The sequence below is a fragment of the Cervus canadensis genome, chromosome 1, assembly GCF_019320065.1.
Source record: "Cervus canadensis isolate Bull #8, Minnesota chromosome 1, ASM1932006v1, whole genome shotgun sequence".
In the NCBI taxonomy this organism is placed as follows: Eukaryota; Metazoa; Chordata; class Mammalia; order Artiodactyla; family Cervidae; genus Cervus; species Cervus canadensis.
In genome coordinates this window covers 33,927,950-33,943,570 of record NC_057386.1, presented here as the reverse complement: position 1 = coordinate 33,943,570, position 15,621 = coordinate 33,927,950, and the positions used below count along the sequence as shown (strand labels likewise).

General features: G+C 52.9%; 1 protein-coding gene across 2 annotated transcripts; it reads right to left on the bottom strand.

The window, feature by feature from the left end:
• Positions 1 to 2,088: 2,088 nt before the first annotated feature.
• Positions 2,089 to 15,376, bottom strand: PLD2 (phospholipase D2). Of its 2 annotated transcripts, XM_043476684.1 has the most exons (25): positions 15,245 to 15,376; positions 14,595 to 14,704; positions 14,378 to 14,508; positions 14,132 to 14,274; positions 13,590 to 13,695; positions 13,432 to 13,497; positions 13,249 to 13,307; positions 12,995 to 13,087; positions 12,743 to 12,895; positions 11,565 to 11,714; positions 8,371 to 8,454; positions 8,150 to 8,228; positions 7,265 to 7,375; positions 6,911 to 7,081; positions 6,419 to 6,545; positions 6,100 to 6,218; positions 5,901 to 6,014; positions 5,643 to 5,747; positions 5,343 to 5,431; positions 5,111 to 5,224; positions 4,868 to 4,917; positions 4,455 to 4,589; positions 4,074 to 4,227; positions 3,030 to 3,144; positions 2,089 to 2,782 (listed from the first exon to the last, which is right to left on the bottom strand). In XM_043476684.1, exons 2-25 carry the CDS (start codon positions 14,701 to 14,703, stop codon positions 2,558 to 2,560), a joined length of 2,802 nt encoding a protein of 933 aa, XP_043332619.1. In that variant the 5' UTR covers position 14,704; positions 15,245 to 15,376; the 3' UTR covers positions 2,089 to 2,557. The 2 variants fall into 2 exon arrangements, with proteins under 2 accessions (XP_043332619.1, XP_043332628.1); XM_043476693.1 differs by lacking the exons at positions 14,595 to 14,704; positions 15,245 to 15,376 and having other exon boundaries at positions 14,132 to 14,290; positions 14,378 to 14,510.
• Between the last annotated feature and the right edge of the window lie 245 nt (positions 15,377 to 15,621).

Sequence of the window (15,621 nt, the reverse complement as noted above, 5' to 3'; positions counted from 1 at the left end):
CAAAGCCATAGCATCCCCTCTCTCCACGTCATCATCCACAAGGACCTCTCCTCCAGGAAGGCCTCCTAAAGTACTCACTGTTTTCCCTCTGTTTCTTCCTGCTCAATTCTGAGATTGAGGGGTGAGGCCAGAGGAATGAAGGGCAAGAGCCAGGACTGTGCTAAACTTTTTTCCAATTGCAAAATATTTCAGATATACAAAAATATATGGAAAAATTATGCATAAAATTTATATCCCACAACCCAACTTGAGAAATAAAAAAGTTGGGGCTTCCCTGGTGGTCCAGTGGCTAAGATTCCATGATACCAAGGCAGTGGATCTGGGTTGGATCCCTGGTCAGGGAAACTAGATCCCACATGCCACAAGTAAGAATTTGCATCCTGCAACTAAAGATCCCACGTGCTGCAACAAAGACCGAAGATCCTTCAGGCTGCAATTAAGACCTGGTGCGGCCAAATAAACAAACATTAAAATAATAATAGTAAAAGTCACCAGTTCAAAGAGCTCTCACTGTATACCCGTTATCTTAGCCTTTTCTCTCTACCTGCCATGGGAGGCAACCCTCCTCAATCCAGTGTGTTCTATACTGTCTTGTAGCTATGTATGGATGTGACAGTTGGCCCATAAAGAAGGTCGAGAGCCAAAGAAGTGATGGCTTTTGAGCTGTGGTGTTGGAGAAGACTCTTGAGAGTCCCTTGGACTGCCAAGAGATCAAACCAGTCAATCCTAAAGTCCTTCATTAGAAGGACTAATGCTGAAACTGAAGCTCGAATACTTTGGCCACCTGATGCAAAGAGCTGACTCATTAGAAAAGACCCCAATGCTGGAAAAGTTTGAAGGCAGGAGAAGGGGATGACAGAGGACGAGATGGTTGGACGGTGTCACCAGCTCAATGGACGTGAGTTTGAGCAAGCTCCAGGAGATGATGAAGGACAGGGAAGCCTGGCGTGCTGCAGTTCATGGGGTCACAAAGAGTGGAATGCGACTGAACAACACACTCTCTCATACACAACATCGTGTACTTTCTCTCTTCCCTCTGCAGCAGTGCCAACCGATGGAACTCTATGCAATGACAAAAATGGTCTCCATCCAGTATGCTAGCCACTAGCTGTGAGTGGCTCCCAGTCACTTGGTGGCTGATGCAAGGAACTAAATCTTTACCTAGTTCTAATTGTTATAAATTTAAGTGTAAATAGCCAAATGTGGCTGGTGGCTACTGTACTGGACAGTGAAGCTGTGTCCTATGAGGGTGGGGACTTTGTGGTACTCACTGCTGTGGGTCTAGATGATGTCTGGCAAAGAGCAGGTGCTCAATAAATATTTAAGTCAACGACTGAATCTTTACAGCAAGACAGTTGTGTGAGTATTATTCGCATTTCCCCATCTTCCCTCATGGCTCAGCTGGTAAAGAATCCACATGCAATGCGGGAGACCTGGGTTCGATCCCTGGGTTGGGAAGATCCCCTGGAGAAGGGAATGGCTACCCACTCCAGTATTCTGGCCTAGAGAATTCCATGATCTGTATAGTCCATGGGGTCGCAGAGTCGGACACTACTGAGCAAGTTTCACTTTCACTTTCATTCCTATTTCCCAGTTGGGACCACCGAGGCCCAGAGAAGTGATGTGACTTGACAAGGCCACTGAGGTAAAAAGTGACTAGCCCGAGACTTGGGCCCAGTTCTTCCTGACCTCAAGCCTATACCCTTACCCTATACCCTTATACCCCTATACCCTTACCGACTCCCAGGGGCTTCCCTAAGCCTCCCCTGGACAGTCACTTGAGGAACAAGGTACGGCCCCTCTGGGCCCTTCTCTGGGCGCCTCCCTCACCTGCAGCCACACCCTGGGCTCCATTTTCCTCCAGGAGTCCCGGTTTGGGTCCACGCTTCCTCCCACCCAGGCAGCCCTATGTGAACACCTGGTCTTCCCAGCACCGAGTGATGGGGCTCCAAAAGCCACAGACAAGTGGAGCAGAGCTGAGATGAAGCCAAAGAAAGAAAGGAGCGGGGTGGGGAGGGGGTGAAGGGCCTGTGTGGGTCTGGGGGCCGCTGAGACACACACTCAGTTCAGCCAAGGAAGAGACAAGGACCTTTTCTAGGCTTTTATTTATGAAATGCTTATTGAACGGATACAAAGTTAGTGTCTTTGTCAGCAGCTGGTGGAGGGAGTTAGTGTGCATCCCCCCTCCCACCCGTCCCCACCATGGGCGCTGAAGCCAGCAGTGACTCCATCCTTCCCTCCGCCTTGGCAGTAATGAGCTGGGAGAGTAGGAGGCTGGCCCCAGGCATCCTGGCAGGAATCTTGCTTCTCCTTTGTAGTAGTGGTTTGAACTGGGCAGCAAGGAGGAGGAAGCTCTCTGGGACCCTCTTCCATCTCCCCAACCCAGGGTTGGGAGTGTCCTCTTTGATTGTTTCCCAGAAAAGGTCCTTTGTGACTTCTCTAGTCCCCTCCAGGGATGCCTGCCTCCCCCAGGTCTCAAAGGCATTGCCCCGGTCCTGAGGGTTAGGGGGCAGAGAACCAGAGGCTGGTGACCTCTTCCAGGCCAGAGGAGCTGCAGTTATGTCCACACTTCTAGGGGCATCACACCCTCCTTGCTACCCAGGGAGGGCAGCAAATACTCATCCTCCAGGAACTTGAGGGGGAAGTGGACAAGGTGGCCCTGGACCTGGGTGAGTTCAGACCGGGCCAAGGGAGGGCTGACTGTGGCCAGGGGCTCTATGACCACATACTCCCGAAGTGCCCGCAGGGAGCGTGTGGCATTGGATGGCAGGCATCGGAAGATCTGTGGGTGGGGGATGCATGGAAGCCAATAAGGCTTGAGGAGACTCTGCCAAGAGTCCAAGCCCAACCAGGCTACATGCCCCCACTCCCCACACCATATCCCCCTACACTGACCCTGAACCCCATGATGTCCCCAGACCCTCATCTCCTTATGAGAATGGCTGTGTGAAGTGGCTCCTCTCCATCCTGCCCTGGACAAAATAATCCCTGAACTTTCCTGGGCCAGCACTCTCCCAACCCCCACACACCTGCTCATAGATATTGGCATTGCTCTCAGCTGTGCCTTGCCACAACTGGAAGAAAGCATCACAGACTGGGTCTCGGAGATCCAGATCCGGCCAAGCAGCAGCCCCTAGAATCACGCTGTGGGAGAAAGGGGTCCCAGTGGGGTTAGATTAAGATCCTTCAAGGGCCTGAGTACCAGAAAAGTTATGGTGGGCCTATCCAGGTAATTGAAAATAGATGCATGGTTAAACAGTAAAATTAGGGCTTCCCTGGTGGCTCAGGCAGTAAAAATTCTGCTTGCAATATGAGAGACCCAGGTTCAACCCCTGGGTTGGGAAGATCCCCTGAAGAAGGGAATAGCTACCCACTCCAGTATTCTTGCCTGGAGAATTCCATGGACAAAGGAGCCTGGTGGGCTTACAGTCCATGGAACTGCAAAAAGCTGGACAGAAGTCAGCAACTAACACTTTTGCTAAACAATCAAATCAGTGTAAACAAGTCCAACAGAGCTTTAATTTGTCTCTACTTTGGTGATGACTTTATTTATTTATTTATTTTTTTTGGTGATGACTTTAATGCTTAAAAAAAAAATACCAAATTATTTTTGAAATACTTGTTTCCCTCTCTCTTTTTTTTTTTTTGGTATCCCTGGGGGCAGGTACCCTAAACTGGATTAGTCTGTCTCTAAGTACTGAAGCAACTAAGCACGCAAGCAAGTACTAAGCAAGTACTCGTAAGGGGCTTCCCAGGTGGCGCTAGTGGTAAAGAACTGCCTGTCAATGCAGGAGACTTAGGAGAAGCAGGTTTGATCCCTGGTTCAGGAAGCTGTCCTGGAGGAAGGCATGGCAACCCACTCCAGTATTCTTGCCTAGAGAATCCCATAGACAGAGGAGCCTGCTGGGCTACAGTCCATAGGGTTGCAAAGAGTCAGACACGACTGAGTGATTTAGCACAGCACAAGAACTAGTAATCCAGTACTACCTCTAGACAATCCTCACACCTGTTTAAAGGGCAAACCCTCCCCCTTTCCAACTCCTCCCACCTTGTAGCATCCCTCCTGGCTCTACCTGAAACAGTGCTTCCGCAGACTCAAGGCAAACCTGCCTGCCTGATACTCCACACCATTCATGAGGGATAGCTCCATTTCTGTGTCCTCGATCAGCACGGCCAGCTCACTGTCCCGCTTCCCCAGCAAGCTCCGGTCATTGATGTTTGCTGAGCCTGGGTGGATGCAGGACACACTGTGTCCTCCTGAGCCCAGGGAACCCCACCCCACCCCATCACCTCTACCCAAGCACCGGCCTGTGGGCAACACACCTTCTTTGGCCTCCATCCCCAACCGGACATCAGCATCGATCTCCATTACCCAGTCCCATCCCATTGCCCCTGGCTGGGCCCTGCTCCACCTCTCCCCACCCTCCTCTCATTGCTGGGGACCCAGCACTGACCAATGATGACTGTCCGGTCATCCGCGATAAGCATCTTGCTGTGGATATAGATGAGCTCCGAGACTGGGTGCCCGCCTAGTTCTCCATGTGTGCGCAGCCCACAGATGGAAATGTAGTTCCGCCACTCTGTCCCCACTGTGAGCAAGGGACGGGAGAGACAGGGTGGGGAGTGAGGTAAGAGGTGCCCTCCACTGCAGACGGAGTCCTGGCCCATCCACCGCCTCACTTCAGAAGCCCTATATAGCCTGGTCTATACACTTCTCTCTGCACTAATAGGCCACCATGGACTCCGGCAGTAACCACAGAAGCATGCGGGCATGACAGCCTCCATCCCTCCATCCCTGGGGCTCCAGTCCCTCAATCTCCCCCTCCCCGGGGGTCCAGGGCTTGAACCCCCTGCCCCCAGAACTCACTGGCTGCTTTGAGACGATGTAAAATTGAATATTCCCCACGACACAGCGTCCTGAGCGAAAAGAATGGGTGAGGGAGGTGGAAGCTGGATGGTGGGATTGGGGGTGTGGGGCGGGGCGGGGCGGGCTCAGGGGATGTCAGAAAAGAGGTGGACCTCAACAGTCCAGCAAGAAGGGATCAGGATGGGGCCAGAGAGGGGCAGAGTCTGGCAGGGGTTGGGGTGGGCGGGGCGGGGCGGTGGTCACCTGTAAGTGAAGTGCAGAATGGCCTGGATGGAGTTACCACCACCTGTGGAGATGTCACCCTCGAACCCAGGGAGCAGGGGCAAAAGTACATAGACTCGGAAGCACTGCCCCTGTCTGGGGAGGGGCGGAGTCAGAGGTGTGACCCGTCTCCCAAGCCCCACCCTCCCCTCACCCCTCTAGTCGGTCTTAAACCACACCCACAACCCCCAGATTCCAGGCTGGTCCGCCTTACTTGTGGGCCTTCAGGATTCTGTCCACAATCTCATCGCCCACCTTGTTCAGCACCGTCCGCCCATCTGAGCAGCTAATGAAGAACTGATTCTGGAGCAGGGACCAATGACGGACGTCAGCAGTCCGGCCCCCGTCAGCAGTTCCTGTCCTCAGCTCCCTGTTGCCAATCCCCATCCCCAGGCTCCCGGCCCTGGGTCCAGGCTTCACCAAGTTCTCCAGGTCCAGCTAGGCCAGCCCTCAACGACTGAGCCCACTGACAGGATATCGTAAGTTTCTCTGCTCCACCCTCACCCCGACAGACCTCAATGTAGAGGAAGTGCCGGCTCTCTCTGATGGTGTGCAGGTAGGCATTGAGAATGGAGTTCTCCAGGGTGCCCGCTGACCAGCGGTCCACTGACCGCAAGACCTGCGGGAACGACGGATAGGATGTGGCTCCTGAGTCCAGGAGAGGAGGCGTTCGGGGGCGGGGGCGGGAGGGCGCTCTCGGTCAGGGAGAGTGCTGAAGGGAGGTTGCGCTGAAGGCAGCGGGGAGGGGGGCGGGCTGGATTCCGAGCCTCACCTGCACAGTGGCGCACTGCCCTCCGGAAAGCGTGAAAGGGAGCTGGTTTGCGGTGCTCGTGGACTTGGGCAGCAGGTAGGGGTACATGGGTATCTTGTACTTGGCCTTGGTAGTCTAAGGCGGAGGGGTGGCAGAGTCAGGGAGACGGCTAGCTGCCCCGGGCTCCCGCCCACCCTCCAGCCTCAGAGGGATCAAGCACCTTGGTGAAATTCCAGCGCTGGATGAAGTGCCGGGCAAGGTCCCGGGCAGGTGGGCCGTGGACTGCCACCCCAATGTCCCGCCATGGCATCCGGGGCATAGTCTCCCTGTCAATGAAATCTGCAGGGAGGATGTCCCAGGAGAGTCAGGGAAGAGGTCAGGGACGGTCCCTTGGGAACACTTGGATTGGGGGGGAGGAGGTGCTGACCAGAGAGGAGGTGGCATTACCCTTGACCCAGTTCATCCCATCCTCAGACCCAGGCCCGCCCTCTGCCCCGGCTCCCAGCTCTCAGGGACTTTGAAGAAGGGGGACCCCCTACCATCAAAAGGCCGATCCAGCTGCACCCAGTCCTTCGTGATAAGATTGCTGTAGTCCTTGCCCAGCCAGAAGAGTTGGTTGTGAGTGAGGTCAGGGGTAGCTGGAAGGTCTGAGCATGAGGTGGAAGGCTGTAGGGGGAACACACCCAAGCCAGGGGCAAGGAGAGGTCATGGGTCACACAGAGCCAGGCCAAAGAGAAGAAAGGAGCACTGGAAGATGGAGAGACAGAGAGACACACAGAGGAAGAATGAAACAGGGAGAGTTTGATTCCTGGGCTCTCCCCTTCAGATGCATTTGAAATCCCTAGAGGAATGGGTAGTGGTCATGGGGAGGCAACTGAGTCAGTATATTCAAAGCAGGTTGTTGGGGGTCCCAGAAAGGCCTAGGAACCTTGAATGCAGGCTATGACTGGAGAGGAAGGCTGCAGCTGGGAAGGGGTGTGGATTTACATTAGTTGAGTTGAGGGGCGCTCAGGAAGGCCTTGGGGGATTACCTGGGGGGCAGCTGACTCAGAGGAGTCCCCCAGGTCAGTCAGTCTGTAGTGTAGGTCATCCCAGCGGCCATAGGCGAGGTCCAGCCCCCCCAGGAAGGCCACTACTTGGTCCACCACCAGGAGCTTCTCATGATGGGCCCACAATGTCACCTGGTCTGGGTGGCGCATCACCTGGAGCAGGTATGGGGGAGTTCATGAGGGTGGGCGTAGGTGGGAGAAGCCAGAGGCAAGGTTTGGAGGAGGCGGGGAACAGAAAGATGGAAGGATGAGACATTCAAGGACAGGGAGGGTTGAGAGGATGGGGAACTATAGTGAAGAGGGCTGGAGGAGAGGGGTCTCTGGGGCCTGAGTCACCTTTATGTTGGGATGCAGCAGCATCAGTGCCCTCTTGCTGTAGCCACTGTTGATGGCCAAGGCCAACTCCACTTCCTTGAACAGCAGTACAGACACACGGACACCCTCCTCCTGGTGGTCAGTGAGGGAATCAGATCCTAATGACCCTTTTCCGCCCTCAGGATTCCTGTATGTTCCTCCTCTCCACCCAGAGATCCTCAGTGCTATGCCACTGACGCCCTGGTTTGACACTTACAGCAAACTTAGATTGAATATCATCTATCTGCTCACTCACTCATCCATCCACACATCTACCCACATACCTAGCATTATCGAGCCATCCATCTTCCCAAAAATTTACTCATCCCCTTATCTACCATCTGTCGTTCATCTATTTACTCACTCTCCTGGGATCTACCTTCCCAACCTCATATCCTTCTATCTATCTCCCCTTCCATCATCTATTCATCCCCTCACCCACCCACTCTCCATCATCCACGTATCTTTCCTCCCATCCATCAACATCGATGGATGCTCCCAGCATAGCAGACACTGCACCTTGTACTGCAGCTAGTAGTATTCATCAGCCCAATGAGAGAGAAAGATATGTCCATCCCCCGGTAACACAATAGAGTGTATAGGGTATTGGGAGGAAAGTCTACACCAAGGAGAGGAGGGGTAAGAACAGGGAGGTTGGTCCTCTTCTCTAAGGGAGTTCTCCCTAGGGAAGTGAAGAGGTGATGTCTGGGAGACTGAACCAGGATGGGTACATTTCCTCCTCTTCAAGTTTCAGACTCCTTACCTCCTCCCCCCACCCCCCGCTATGCTGTAGTCTCTTCTGATCAGTCTCCACCCACAAGCCACCCCTTGACCATACCTCCCCTCCAGCCAGACCACTCTCCTCACCGCCTTCTTCTTGAGCATAATGTCCAGTCTCCAGTCATCTGAATGGGCTGGACGCTTCAGGTAAATCTCAGGACTCAACCTGGGATTCAGGGCAGCAGGTGAGGGTAAGCTAAGCTTCCAACAACAGCCTCTCCTCCCCTTCCACTCCTTTTCTGACCCAAAAGCTCATCTGTTGCAGGTACTAACCTACCCTTTCTTGCTCAGGTTCTTCCCCCACTTACCACCAGTCTGTGATGAAAATCTCTTCTTGAGCTCGCAGGATGGCATCTGCCACAGCAGCAAAGTAACCTGCCCCATTCACAAACCTGGGGGGAGGCCAAGCCAAGGAGATCAGGGAAGTCAGAAGCCAGAAAGCTCTGGAGGGTGAAGACCGAAGGACAGTCATGGGTCAGAGGTGACAGCAAGGTCAAAGACCAAGAGTGATCACAGAGGTCAGATAGTAGCAGATATTTCAAAGTGGAATAAATTTGCCAGTATGAACTAAATAAAATTAAAAGTTACAAAAGACACAATAAAGAAAATGACTAAAGACCGGGAGAATTAATACATCACATATAAGGAGTTCCAACAAATCAGTAACAAAAAGACATATAAGCCAGTTGAACAAAGAATAAGAACTGATAGCTCACAGGGAGAAAATGGCCAGTCATAGTTGAAAAGATGTTCAATTTCATCGCTAAACAAGGAAATTGATATTAAAATAAAATAACACTTTTTAAATCCACTCTGGCAAAAATTAAAATCACAGGTAACACTCAGTATCAACATATGGGGGAGTGAGTATTCTCATAGACTATGAGAGTATAAATTGATTTTATAGCCTTTTTAGAGGACAACTTGGCAGTATCTAACAGAGTATTAAATGTACATACTCCCTAATACCATTAAATGCACTTAGTAATTCTTTATCTAGGAAGACATCCTATTAAATGCTTAGGCAAATATTGTGTTTATTGCAGTATTGTTTATAAGACTGAAAGTGGGAAATAATGTAAATGCCTAATCTCTAACACATGTATTAAGTGGGAAAAAAAAATAAAACAAAGGAGAGGGCGCATGGTCTTATTTACATTAAAATAAAAAGTAACATATATGCACAAGTGCATGAACATATGCAGGAAAAGATCTGGGAAGATAAATATCAAACTATCACCAAGATTAGTTTTGGGAAGAGATATGCAGGAAAAGATCTGGGAAGATAACTATCACTAGGATTACTTTTGGGGAGAGAAATGGGATTTGTGGGAGGGGGAGTAGGGAAGAACTAAGGTATGGAGGGTAGGTAAAGGCTTGTCCAAGTTCTGCATTGTTAGACTTTTATTTACTTTTTAAATATTTGTTTATTTATTTGGCTGCAGAGGGTCTTAGTTGTGACATGTAGGCTCTTTGTTACAGAATGTGGGGTCTAGTTCCCTCAGCAGGGATTGAACCCAGGCCCACTGCATTGAGAACAGTGAATCTTAGCCATTGGACCACCAGGGAAGCCCCTGTTAGACTTTTAATAACTGTTCTGTTTGATGGTGAAGAGCAGGGTCTTGACCCAGACTGCCTGCCTTTGAATCTATTGTTTACAAGGTGTGTGACCTTGGCAAGTTATTTAACTTCTCCTTGACTCAGTTTTCTCATCTGAAAAATGGAGATAACAACTGTACCTGTGTCATGGAGTAAGTTCATAAACTTAAAGCAGCTTCCCTGGTGGCTCAGCAGGAAGAATCTGCCTGCCAGTGCAAGAGACGTAGGTTTAATCCCGGGTTGGGAAGATCCCCTGGAGAAGAAAATGGCAACCCACTCCAGTATTCTTCCCTAGGAAATCCCATGGACAGAGAAGCCTGATGGGCTACAGTCCATGGCATCGCAAAAGAGTTAGATATGACTTAGCGACTAAACAACAACAACTGCTACTGCTAAGTCACTTCAGTTGTGTCCGACTCTGTGCGACCCCATCCCTGGGATTCTCCAGGCTAGAACACTGGAGTGGGTTGCCATTTCCTTTTCCAATGCATAAAAGTGAAAAGTGAAAGTGAAGTCGCTCAGTCATGTCTGACTCTTCAAGACCCCATGGACTGCAGCCTACCAGGCTCCTCTGTCCATGGGATTTTCCAGGCAAGAGTACTGGAGTGGGGTGCCATTGCCTTCTCCGAAACAACAACTACAAAGCATAAAACACTCAGAACGGTCCCTGGCTCATACTAACTGGTACAATCAGTTCTTTTGTTAAAAAATAAACTTCAAAGGGGTACAAATGAACTTATCTACAAAACAGAAGTAGTTACAGATATAGAAAACAAACTTATGGTTTCTAGGGGGTAATGGGAGAGGTAGGGATAAATTGGAAAATCAGGACTGAAATATATATACTACTATGAAGTGACTTAGCAGTAGTATATATAAAATAATTAATAAGGACCTACTATAGAGCACAGAGAACTCTACTCAATACTCTGTAATGACCTATATGGGAAAAGAATCTAAAAAAGAGTGGTATATGTATACCTGGTATACATGTATAACTGGTTCTCTTTGTTGTACATCCAAAACCAACAAAATTTCAAAAAACCCACAAAATTCTCAACACTAACACCAATGGGGGGGCGGAATTGTTTCCATGACTCCTCTCTGCTTATGATAACAGTTAACCTCCTTAGCTAGCAGGAGAGGCGCTGATCAGGCCCTCAGACATTTTTTTTTTTTTTTGGCCGAGCTGCACATGGCAGGCAAGATCTTATTTCTCTGACCAGGGATCGAACCCACACCCCTTACATTGGAAGCACTGAGTCTTAATCACTAGTCCTCTAGGGGAAGTCCCCTTCTCCACTGTTTTCTGGCTGCTGCTCCTCAAACTGGCCAGACTATTTCTAGCTTCTCTGCAGAAACCGCCCTTCATTTTATCTTGCTAACGTGAACCTCAGAGTTACTGCCTTCTGCAAGCCAGTCCAGACATCCTGCACTAGAGCAGATGCCCCTCCTCTATGCTTGGTACTCTGTGTCTATTGCCAGCATGGCAAATTCCCACTGTTTCATGATTGAATCACCTACTGTGTCTTATCCCTGCCATGGACCTGGCACATAATGGGTGCTTAGAAAATGTTTATCAAATAGACTGAATGAATCAGAGAGATTTGAGATCCCTGAGAACACAGAGGGTCAGTGGGGTGAAAGGGGGTTAGAAAGGTCACAGGAGGTCAGTCAGAGAGGTCAGGGTCAGAGATCACCTAATTTGGGGTTCAGAAAGATCAGAAGGTAATCAGAGGAATCAGAATGATCAAAGGTCAGGGGGTGGGGGCGACTGGAGAAGTCAAAGGGGTAGGTTACTGAGGTCAGAAGGGATCAGAGGAGAGAGAAGATCAAGGACTCAGGGAACACCAAAGAGGGTGAAAGACCACTGACAATTTCAGAAAGAACATCAGTGTCTCACCACCGGGCTAGGGTCCCAGGCCGGGGAGGAGCATAGCTGTCGTGCCGGTGCAGCTGAATGAAGTCTCTGCCTGGGCCCTGGGCCAGCTCGGTGATCTCCTGGGCCCACCACCGTGCCTGCCGGTAGCTGCTGCACTTGAGAATCAAGGACCTGGGCAAGAACAAAGGATGGACCACCATCCTTGCCCTCCATACCTCTGGCTTGGCACAGAAACCCTCCTCCTTTAGCTGTCCGCTCTTCCCCACCTCCTTCCTCAGTCCATACTTGATTTCACAGGGACAGGGCATACATCTGTCTTATTCACAGTTGGGTTCTTGGCACTTAGTATTGTGCCAGCCACTCAAGTTTGTTGTCTGTTTTTGGTTTTTTTTTTTTGGGGGGGGGTGAGCTATGCAGCATGGCATGTGGGATCTTACTTCCCTGACCAGGGATCACACCTGTGCCCTTTGCAGTGGAAGCATGGAGTCTTAACCATTGGATCAGCAGGAAAGTCCCTCAAGTTTATTGAATGAATAAATGAATGGGCAGAGTGCCCTTTCTTTGCACCAAAAGCCCTTCCAAGACAGGCCTGGGACCTGGGACCCTTTGCTGCAATGCTTGCACCTGGACCCACTGCTCCTGGAGCAACAAAACACAAAGAAACTATATGGGACTAAAAACTGTGTGCAAAACAAAACAAAACAAAACAAAAACTGTGTGCATGCAGTTAGGGCAAATTTTGGACAAAAGATACAAAGAGAGCAAAAACCCAACTGCCCCTTCTGCAAAGCCCAGAGCAAAAGCAGGGTATAGTGCATGCCCCCTGTATGCAACACCACCTAAGGAAGGGGCAAATTACCTAACCCACCCCCTCCAGCCTGACCTCTGGACACATCCCTACCCTCATCCCACATAAGGAAGCAGCTCGTTCCTCCCTCTCCCTGAGGGAGGGAGCAAGCAAGGGAACCTATTGTTTGTTTCCGCAAACCCTCAACCCCAGAGAAAGCTCTGGGCCAGCCTCTAGGAGCAGCCCCAAGCATCTGGCTAGAGCGTTCCCTGGTTCCAAATCATGGCCATCTCCGGAGGGGTGGGGTGGGAACACCTTCCTCTCTTCCCTGGTCTCTTCCACGCATCTCCCCTTAGGGCCCCAGGCTGGCTCTTCACTCACCAGGTGCCTGTCCACACCAGGGAGGCCTTACCTGTGAGAGGTGTCGACCCGGACCCCATACCGTGCCTCTGTACTCCTTTTCCCCACCTGCACCTCGAAGCCAGGGTCGAAGAGCTGAACAAAGGAGATGGCGCCGGTCTCGAGGCACATGTATAGCAGGAAGGAGTCCTTCACCACCAGCCACCTGAAGTGGAAGGGCTCCAGCCGTGCCTTCATGCCCCCCCACCCTGGGATCTCCTTCCTTACCCCCACCCACTGTCCAGCCACTCAGCTCAGCCCTCACCGCTTGGACCAGCGATAACAAACTTGGTCTCGGCCGCAGCAGGTGAGGCCAGGAAGGCGGTGGCCACCTGAGCGCTTCCGGATCACCCCCTCCCTGTGGGGAAAACCAGGAAGAGGTGCTGGAGATGGATCCAGGGTTCAAACCTGTGGGGATAAAATCAGACCCCCAGCCCACCCTGCCCTGCTTTCCCTATTCTTGGGGAGGGAGAGATTCAGACGTTGGCAGATGGTGGGTGAAGAGTGTCAGACACTCACAATCCTTTGCATCCGAGGTCTGGGATAAAGGACAGCTGACTGACTTCCAGGAACTCTGTCTGCAGAGGAGGAAAAAGGCTCAGAGCAGAGCAGAGACTCATTGTCAGTCCCTCAAATCCTACCAACCCTGGTCCTCTGCCCCCAGTCCATCTCAAGAGACCCGGTGTCAGCCCCTGACCTTACCATGGCATGGTAGTTGCGGTAGAAAGACATAGTCAGGAGGCGGTTGAGATAATTCTCCAGGTATTTCTGAAGTGAAGGGATGGGAGACAGAGAGACGGATGGGACCAGAGCCATTTGTACCCAAACACCTTCCCAGAGGACCTGGTGTCTGGTCCCACCTGCTTGCTAGAGGTACGTCTGGAGGAGCCCTCAGGACCTGCTCGGGGTAGAGAGGGTATCTCTCTGCTGTCTCCCTCTGAGGCTGGAGATGAAGCAACAGCAAAACTGTGGAAGGGATGAGTGAGGGTCAATAGGAGCTGGAGGCTGGGTCCCTGGGATCCTGAAGCACTGGAGGCGGGGACTTGGAAGAGGCGAGAAGACCTAGAGGGTAGTAGCAGGAATGCCCCCTACCCTGAGGATGGAGACAGAAAAAGGTGGGAGGCTACCAAGAGCACTTTGGGCATCCAGCCCAGCTGAGATACTGACCCAGAACCACAGACAGGCAGAGCTGAACAGGGAAGGTTTCCTGGTAACTGGGGTCAGAGGAGGGGGCCCAGTGGCCAGAGTTGGGGGAGCAAAGTAGCTGGGGTAGGGTCAGTTGTGTCCTGGGGATGAGACAGGCAGAAAGCAGCGATGGGGGCTGGGGCAGTGACACCCCTGGCTGCCTCGAGGTGAGTGAGGGGCAGCTGCCCTACGAAGGAGGCAGCCTTGTCCCCCTCACCGAGCCAGAGGGAGCAAACTCATCAAGACTTTGTGTCTCAGGAGGTCCCGATGCAACTCCTGGAAATGACGGAACTTCTTCTTGGTTGTCCAGGTGAAGTCACCGTGAGTCAAGCGGACAGAATACAGAGTGCAGGTGCCCACCTGGGGGAGTGAGGAACTGAATGGATGTTCCCTGCTTGGAAGGCAGCCCCTCACTCTGGCCAGCCCTCCCCCACCCCCATTCCCTTGGGGGCAGCCCAGCCACCTTGGATCCACTGGTGTATCTTTCAGTGCCCACCACCTGAGCTATGACGGGGACCCCAGCGGCAAACACCAAGGGGTGCGTTTTCAGAGGCTGGAGGTGGTAGATGGCCAGAAAGGGGTGCATCCGGTCGGCTGGTGGGAAAGAAAGTGGAAGAACGTGGACTCCAGGAGGTCTCAGTCCTCCTCCTCCTCTCCCCGAGACCGTCCTCCCTGTATACCTGGGTCCTCTCCCTCCTTCAGGGTGTCCACCTCATCGGGCTCCATCTGTAACTGGCTGGAGTCCAGGTCATCCCCAGAGGGGAAAAGGCTCTGGGGGGTAGCCGCCATCCTGGGAATATGGGGAGGCCTCAGAACGGTGATCTGCTCTGCAGAACTCTACGCCCCATCCCACCCCCACGGCCCTCGGTCTCCCCAGGTCCCCCGCTTTCCCCCATCCGGCTCCCGCTGACTCTTAATCTCTCTTTGATTAGAATCCATCGGTCCGCACAGCCCTGCCAACTCGCCTCTAATCTCCATCCCCTATCTCCGATCCTTCATCCAGAAAGCCCGAGCCCCGCCTCCTGTCCCTTAATCAGGATGCCAAGGAACAACCGGCCAGGCCCGGATGGCCCCGAAGCGGGGCAGAGGAAGGGGCCCCGGGGGGGTTGCAAGGGGTCCCGAGCCGCCGGGGCTCCAAGCCAGGCCAAGGCAGCTGGAAGAAGGGGTCCAGGCAGGAATGAGGAAGTTAAGCGTTCTCCGCCCGGGAAAGAAACCCCGAAATCTGAGCATGCGGCTGAGTCAGGAGGCCCCGCAGCCCGAGCGCATTCCTGTCCCCGCCAGATCTCCTGGGGCCGGGATCTCCGCGGCGCCCCCTCCCCGGCCCCCTCACCCGGACAGCCCGAGCGGGCGGCGGCGCGGCTTCGCGAGCGCAGGCAGCGGAGCAGAGCCGGAGCTGGAGTCCACACCCCAGAGGGCCAGGGCGGGGCGGGCGCTCAGGGCCTGCCCTCGGGGGCGGGACGGGCCCCCGGCCTCACCTCCGCGGGATTCTCGTCTGTCCTGTCCCGCCCCCGCCGCCCTCGGCCCGCCCCGGCGTCCTGCGCGCAGTCGGGACGCGGGGCCGCCCTCAGCTCTGCTGCACCGCGCCGCCGGCCTCTAGCATCCGTGCGGCGCCATCAGCCTGGCTGTCCGTCTGTCCCGCACCGTCGGTCCGCGCGAGCCCGGACTATGCCCAGTGGGCGCTCAGCGACCTTCCTCCACTCAGGAGCC